General features: G+C 38.8%; 1 protein-coding gene across 1 annotated transcript in view; it reads left to right on the top strand.

The window, feature by feature from the left end:
• The window catches only part of WT1 (Wilms tumor 1), a 60,006-nt gene that overhangs the window by 16,297 nt on the left and 35,378 nt on the right, over positions 1-8,331 (top strand). The window contains exons 4-5 of the mRNA XM_006883732.1: positions 2,959-3,036; positions 4,038-4,088. Of these exons, the coding sequence (XP_006883794.1) occupies positions 2,959-3,036; positions 4,038-4,088 (129 nt within the window). The remainder of the gene's footprint in view (positions 1-2,958; positions 3,037-4,037; positions 4,089-8,331) is intronic.

Raw genomic sequence — 8,331 nt, 5'->3', positions numbered from 1 at the left:
CTCAAAGGCATCAGTTCTCCTTCTATCCTCCCTAGTCATTGTCCAACTCTCTGATGCATAACAAGTGATTGCAAAGACCATGCCCTGTATCAGGCGCACCTTAGTCTCCAGAGAGACAATGTTGCTCTAGGTTAGGAAAAAAAAGAACTCAGACCATCTGTACAGTCCTCAAAGAGCCACTATAGATACTACCCATGTCTACCTACATTTGAGGTTTATGACATCTTTGTTAGACTGATTAAGACATTCTCATTTGAAAAATGAGAATATAAAGGTGGTGATAAATTATTTTTTTTTAGGTCTTAAACTTCTAGAGCAGCGCTATCTAGTAGAATTATAGTACAAATCATATCTCTCTGTATGTCTGTCTGTCTATCTCCATCCATCCATCTATCCATCCATCCATCCTCCTGTCTACCGAGGCACAGCTGGTGGATTGGAACTACCTGGATTTGGGTTGGCAGTACGGTATCTTACCACTAGGCCACCAAAGAACACCTGCCCCTTTTAAAGTAGTCACATAGTAGGGAGCTCTCCAGGAGAAAGATGGGCAGTCTTTTCTCACGCTATTTTCTGCCTCTGAAAATCCAGTGGCAAATCATCTCTGCGTTGGTCTGACTCAACAGCATATAAAAACAACTTAACAACAATCACATAAAAAGGGAACCATGAAATGAATTTGAGTGTTAACCTAATATAGATAAATTTCAATTTATGGCATAAGCCACATTTTAAGTGCTCAGTAGCAACGTGTGGATAGTAGGTACCATATTGGTTTGCACAGATCAGGAACTTTTATTAAGAACTCACTAAAAAGATTTAGAGGGTGTATGCAAGAGATGGACCATGTATTTGACAAAATTTATTTTCTAGGAGGTGAGTCAAGCCCCTTAAAATATTTTCCCTTTGGAATGATTTCTTATAGAGACCTTTAGGAATCAACTGCCTATTTTTTTTAAGTCTGTGAGAACATTTCTAAACCTTCATGTTGGGTATTTAAGAGTCATTAACCCATGTATGTAAAAGTTTGTCACTCACCCCGTTTCCCAGCCCTCTTGAAAACAGCGATGATTTTCCTACTCGTATGTGAGGATGAAATAAATTTCAGAAGGATCCTACATCCCAACAGGACCTAGGAAAATTGTCAACTGAGGTTGAGTGGTTTGAGTTGGTGAACAATTTTTTAAAAATTAGTGACAAAAATATAGAGCTGCCTGGGGAGTACAATGCCTGTTGGTTGAGATTAATGTCAAGATTAATAAATGGATAGCTTGATGAAAAGGCACAGGAGAACAAAAACCAGTAGAGATTGTGGAGGAGGCCACTTATTAATGGACTGTCAGCCCAGAGAAAATTCAAGAAACTCTGCTGTGGTAAATGCAGAAGGCTGGCACTTCTAATAAAAATCGAGGTCCTTCAGGAATTAATTACACCAGCCTTACAGCAAGAATTCATGGAATTGCAAAACATAGTGGCACAGACCAGCACGGGCCACTGCTGCAAACGGGGAAGCTGCAGGAGAAACTAATAATTTTTTTCATTCATATGTAGGATATTGTGGCAGCATAATAGCTACTCTGACGTGGGGATGAATGATGGGGTCCAGATACACACTGGCTAATGAATCTGCACATACCTAGAGCTGGAAGTCAGTTCACTTTTCATATGCAAAATTCCCTCCTGCAATCTGATTTCCTCCGTATGCTGTGTACCCACCACCAGGGAAGTTCCAAATAATTTTCCAAAGCAATTACATGAGAGGCCGATCGACTCTACTATGATTTATCAAGCTATACGGAGAGTGAGCAGAGTGTTAGTTTATCCCAGATTGCTGTAATTCCCCTCACCACATGCCCCACCCCCTCACCCAGCACAGCCCCAGTTTGGTTCACCTGACAAAATGCTCTTTTAATTGAAATTTGGTGTTGCCTCTGCCCTGACAAGAGGGAGATTGTCCAGGATTTGTGATCTGATGGTGCACATTAGACAAGAAGAACGCCTTATCTTCTTTCACGTCTGCAGTAAAGGTAGAGTGAAAATTTTCTTAGACCAAGGGGTCCCAGACAAACCATTAATCTTGTAGGTCTCAAATTTCATAATTAACCATTTCAGCTCAGGCCTAAATCTACAGAGCTTGGTAATTTAGTCTATTTCTGGAAATAGATTTCTGTGTTAGTTTCCTACAAAAGAGAAATACAAAAGGCAAAGAACAACTTTTGGTTGGTTAATATGTTGAGGTGCTTCAGGATCTTAATGTAAATGAAGAGCTAATCACTCATTGTTCCCCTTCAAAGAGCATTAGAGAATTAGGTTGGTTGTTGTGTTTTTTTTTTTAAACACTGGACTCCATTTGATTTGTTTCAGGATTGTAAAATATGTAATGATTCCTTCAGTTGTATGTGGAGTTTATTCTCTTTCTTTTGCTTGCCACATCCTTGGGTCTTAGACCATTTATCACCCATCACTCCTTGACTTTTCAGACCCTCATAATCTACATGATACGTATCCTTTTGATTAAAACAACTTAATGGCCTTTTCACGAATAATTAATCTGCTCTTTTTTATTTTCAGCTCCAGGCTTTTAACTTTAATGTTGAGTTATCCAGCCTGTGTTGCCTTTCAAAGTTTCACTCCCTTTTAGCCTCTTCCCCTCAAAGGTTTAATACCTCTTCAGAAATTTCAGTGTTTGCTGTACTGATTTTTTTTTTCTATTAAAGCTTCCAAATTACTCTCTCACCCTTCCTGCTGGATCTGAAGTGAGTAACTGTGCAGAGATCAGAGGGAATGAAATGAAAATAGTTTCAGACTCAAGTACTCTGTTCTACCAGAAAACGTGGAACCATTTATATTAACGAAAAGTGAAAACTGCCTTGCTTAATGGAAAAAGAAATGCTTATTATTATTACTAATTTTGCGTGTGATTCTGTATCTCTAACTTTGTCTGTTTTTTTTACACAGTGACAATTTATACCAAATGACCTCCCAGCTTGAATGCATGACCTGGAACCAGATGAACTTAGGAGCCACGTTAAAGGGGTAAGGTCTTCTCTGCTCCATTGTCCTTAAATAGTATCTTATACTTGTTCGACTTATGAGGAGAGGACCATTTTAGAATGGGCATGGCTGTAGCATTCAGATGTTTTCTTCCATCTCCCAACTGATAGGTTATATGTAATTACATCTTCAGGAATATGAATACGAGAATGTTTCTGTCTGGACTAGAGGAGTTGAGAATAATGAGAACACTTAATATGATCTTCTCTTAATAGTTTGGAGTTCTTTAAAGTTGCATCTGTTCAGCTTTACTCAGTGGTTGGTTTGCTAGCAGTATTGTGTGCCATCTTATCAACAGTAGGGTAACTGTTATGCAATCTCATTAAAAAACTGCTTGACGCGTACCAAGTCTCGGATGCAAATTCATATTTGAGTAACGGCCAGAGTCAGACATGCTAATATCTATCTACCCACTCAAGACAATGGGATTTCATCACAGTTAATGTAAAACTACAATAGGAAGATTACAGCTATCAAATAGAGGGAGGGGCTGCACTTCTCACTTGAATGTAAAAAAGACAAGTAAATGAGACTTGATTTCAGTAGTAAAAGAACTCAATCTTTGTGTTCCAAGTCTGAGGACACAGGAAACCGGATATAACACTTCTGAAGTACCTGCTATGTGTAACTTGCTCTTCCAGATTGCCTCAGTTAATCTTCCTAATATATTATGAAACATTGGGTACTGTTTTCTTAGTAATTCAAGCTCAGAGAGTTAAGTAACAACTTGAGCTCCCTGTAGCTAGTAAGTGTCAGAGCTTGGATTCCAAGCTCAGATTGGATTTCAAAGGCCAGGCTTTTTCCAGCTCCACTGTAGTGCCTTCCACCCCTCATCAGTCCCAGAGGGTCAGCACTCTTGACTAGATACATAGTGTCCCATCTCTGTGTATTGAGCAGCTTCTCATAGGAATTCTGGGATCTTGGGAGGCTTGCCAGAGCCTCTATGCTCCATTCCCCATTTCCCACCTCTTCTTCTCTTCTAGAGTTGCTGCTGGGAACGCCAGCTCAGTGAAATGGACAGAAGGGCAGAGCAAGTGAGTGGACAATGCGGGGATGGCAGAGCAATGACGTAGGCCTTGGTGGCTGGCATCTGGGCGAAGCAAGAGTTAGGGCTGATGATGGGTAATCAGGGCAGCAGTTGGTGCTACGGGGATGGAAGGAGTCTATTCAGCCCTTTCTCTCTTTGCCTCTTCTTGTTTATCTTAGATATGCTATGGGAGAAAATAGAGGTGTGACATTTATCATCAACCTAAACCTGAAACAAAGTTTTAAAAAAAACCAATGCAGTGGGAAACCTGCTCCTTCATGAATGTTTCACAAAATTCTAAACTTGTGACATTACATGTTTCTGTTCAGACTGGTCAAGTCTTAGGACCATACTACTTGCATATTTTGCTGTTTACCTTTATTACTTTGTTTGTTTACTTGCTTAGCTTCTTTTTATTATTTTGTCTCCCTCCCCCTCCCTTCTGCTTATCTTTAGATCTCTCAAGGAGCACCTAATTTTTACCCTAAGTTCAGGACTTACATTGTTGTTGAGCACCATTAAGTTGGTTCTGACTCGTGGCAACCCTGTGTGTAACATGCCATCCTCACAGCCACTGTTGTGCTTGAGCCCATTGCTTGGTTTTACAAAGACTTTTTGTTTTTCACTCCTAAATATTTGCTGTTTTCTTGCTCCTATTAGCCTTCACCCTGAGACATTTCTATGACTATTTGTCTTGGTTTCATTGTCTCTGCGTAAATGCCCGTCAGCCTCCTTTTCTTTCTGTCTTTCCTTTTTCCTTTCTTGCTTCGATTGGCCCAGTCCTGATTCTTGGCTCATTCTTTCATGGTTGCCAGAGTTGTTTTGCATCTTTTAATACTTGCTCTTAATCCTTCACTCCACCTCCCTTGCCTGAAAGTCCCATCTTTTTTAGGAAATATTAATTTCCTCTCTCTGGACCCCAAATTAAAAAGCCTTCTGAAGTGACTTTAAATTATTTTTACCTCCTCTTTCATATGAGAAACTGCTGATAATTTTGGCATCTATATTTCTCCTTACTGAGGCTTCTTAGCCTCCTGACCCACCTTTTTCTTTCCAAACCCTCCTTTCCTCTTTTCTTGTCTTCCTTCTCCTCCGCTCAGAGATCATGCTCTACCCACTAATGTCAAGAATAGATGGAACATGATTGTGAAGTGAACAATACATTTCCGTTTTTAAAGTTTACCATTCTGGAGTACAGGGTTGGTTGGTTTGTGTGATTACAAAAATAATAGATAAAGGAACCTTGGCATGTGTTTCTGTGAGAGTCTTGACAGAGTTGAGATAAATTTTGAAACCTTTCAAGGTCTTTTCATTCGTCTCACTGCTGTTTAGTAGGGACCAACCCATAGCTGCCCCTCCAGCAGGTTTTCAGGGGCTGTTTACCCATCTCTATCCCACGAAGTGGCTGGGTTAGAACTACATATGTTTAAACTGTCAGTACAACTCCTTACACACCAGGCCAGGTGATATTAAGTCACTTGCTGGGAAGTGAGAAGCCAGAGGCACAAAGTTTGAATAATTTATTTGTTCAAACCTATGTGAGTCAAACAAACAGACTAAAAGACTTTGAATTGTGTTATTGTTTATATGTTGAAAATGGAATTCTGAAATAAAAATATCTTTCTTGAAATATGAGGCTTAATTCACATGAAAAGGATCAGAGGATCGCAGCAGAATAGACACTCTTTGGAGAACTGAAAACAATAGTTCTCTAATTGCAGTAACTTTTGCTCTAATGACGCAGTGGTAAGGAGTTGTGCTTCCCAATCCAAGACAGTTGGTTCGAATACACTAGCTAATCCACAGAAGAAAGATGGGCAATCTCCTTTCAAATGATTTTCTTCCTCTGAAAACCCACTAGAGGGTCAGCTGTGAGTCAATGCCAGCTCAGCAGACTGCAATGACAATTTGGTAACAGGTTACATACACACTATGAATTTATCTCTGTAGTACGTACTGTTGGCCAAAGGTCAACTAATTTCTGTTTCCACTTTGTCAGTTTGACTTCTTTTGAAGGAGGGATATAAATGCTACTGGCCCTTGTTGAGGAGCTTTGCATACCTTACCTGAACTGATCTGACCGTGACCCTAAGAATACCATGTTCACATCCAGTTTTAAGAGGAGATTGAAGAGATAAAGCAAGCTAGCCAAGGTCATGTAAAAATTACGTGGCTGAGCCATGTTGAAATCCCCTTCTGTTGGTCTTCAAGACTTGGAACCCAAATTAAAGTTTCTCAAACATTTTAGACTGTGATGTACAGATAGAAATACCTATTACGTTAAGATTCAGTATGCACACATGTGTACTGTTCTAGTGAGAAGAAACCCACACAATTTTATAAGTCTATTTAAAATAAAGAGGGTTTATAATGGCAAAAGAATGTCTTGCAAAACAAGGCAACACAAAGTCAAAAGTCATTCACAAAGTGCTCTCAGGCTTCAGAGTTGCAGAAGTTAATAAAGAAGAAAAACACAGGTAGGGGTATAGTTGGGGTATTTTTGGCTGTTTAACATGTACAAAGTTGCACTGTGTAAGCATCTTGGTATCTAGGCATTTGTAATCTGTGTTAAATGGAATTACTTTATGACTATGATCTTACTTTTGAATATGAAAACAAAACATTTATTGAGGGAATAGGATGGCTACATGTGAAAATGCTAAGTATTCTTATATTGAACTGGAGGACAAGAGGTTTTGGTAGAGGAAAGTGATATTTTATTGCCATCAGCTTATTCTAACCATAACTTGAGCCAGTTAGAAAAAGGTTTGGAAAGTTATAATTAGCGTTGAGGAGGTCTTTTTTTTCTAAATAATAATGTCTCGTATTTATTTAGATGTCTTCTTTTTTTTAGTATTAATTTAACTTTTTAAATTAATTTTAATGAAAATTTACAAAGACTTTGGATTTAGATTCATTCATTGTTGCACTTTTCTCGATCGTGAAAGTCATGTGTTTAGCCTCTGACAAGTCAAATAGTTTTTCAGCATCAGCTGTTTTTAACCATGAGCTAATCTATAAGTAGAGTAAGTGGGACAAAATGACACTTCGATGAAAGCTGCTTGTATCTAAATTAGAGGTATGATGGAGCATTTTTACAGAAATGACAGTCTGTAGTAGATGACAGTACAAAGTGGAGTCACTTAGGGCAAGGAGAGATTTGGCTTCTACCTTAGCCAGAGGTCCCCCTGTCTTGAGAGCCTTAGTTTAGGAATGTTCTTTTTTACAAACACACACAGTACAAACAGATGGCTTTGCCACATGCTGTACACTGTGCTATCCCACCTCTACATATGTCATTCTAGAAATGCTGGTTGTGACATGCCAAATCAGTTTTACAACTTACTGATTTATCGTGGACTCACAGTTTGCCTCTTTTAACACTTAAAATAAGACCATTATTGTAAAAATAGAGGGCTACTTCCTAAGACATATATGGGAACCTCAAGGGGGAAAGGGCTGAGGATGGGTAGGGCTGAAAACCACTGGGTTGCACAGTTTGGTGTGTGGAGGGGGAGAGAAGGAAATGGGGAGGATCCCGGGAAAAAGACAGGGTAATGATGGGCAAGCTCCAATGGTGATTAATTTTATAAGACATAATGCATGAGAATGATTATATAAAACACAATGTGAATGAAAAGTAGTGGGAAATGCAATGTATGCAAACTTTGTAAACAAACCAATTTTTTTAAAAAAAGCACTCCTCAGCTCTACCCTTTAAGGCCAGTAACAACAGAGGGACTGGATTCATTTGAACTGAAAGTTTAATGTAGGTGGATATAGTAAGATACTTGAGTTCCTTGTGTTCATCTTTACTCCCTACCTAAGAAAACATCATCATCGTCATTCTCTATGATACTGGATTTATGCTCTTCATCCATTCTATTAAAATATACTTGAAAAAAGATACCCCATAAAGAAAGACCAAAAGACTTTTTAATTTAATCCATTACAAATGTCGTGACACTACTCTAAAAAATACGGCAACAAGGTATCATCCATCTACAACAGGAAAACTGGAGATAACAGATCATGTTTTATGGGAGGAGAATATCATTTCTGTATCACTCATGAAATGAGGCATTTCTAGTTTTTCTTTTTTACAAAATTAGGTACTCCAGACAAAATTTTACTAATAGATGGTATACCAATTGAAGTATTTCAGATAACAGATGTTGCCCTGGATGTGCTCACCAAGTTGTGCCAAGAAATCTGGAGAACGACCACTTGGCCAACTGACTGGAAGAGAT

The sequence above is a fragment of the Elephantulus edwardii genome, unplaced genomic scaffold, assembly GCF_000299155.1.
Source record: "Elephantulus edwardii isolate Elephantulus edwardi_28Jun2011 unplaced genomic scaffold, EleEdw1.0 scaffold00029, whole genome shotgun sequence".
Classification (NCBI taxonomy): Eukaryota; Metazoa; Chordata; class Mammalia; order Macroscelidea; family Macroscelididae; genus Elephantulus; species Elephantulus edwardii.
This window is presented reverse-complemented; position numbering and strand designations above follow the sequence as displayed.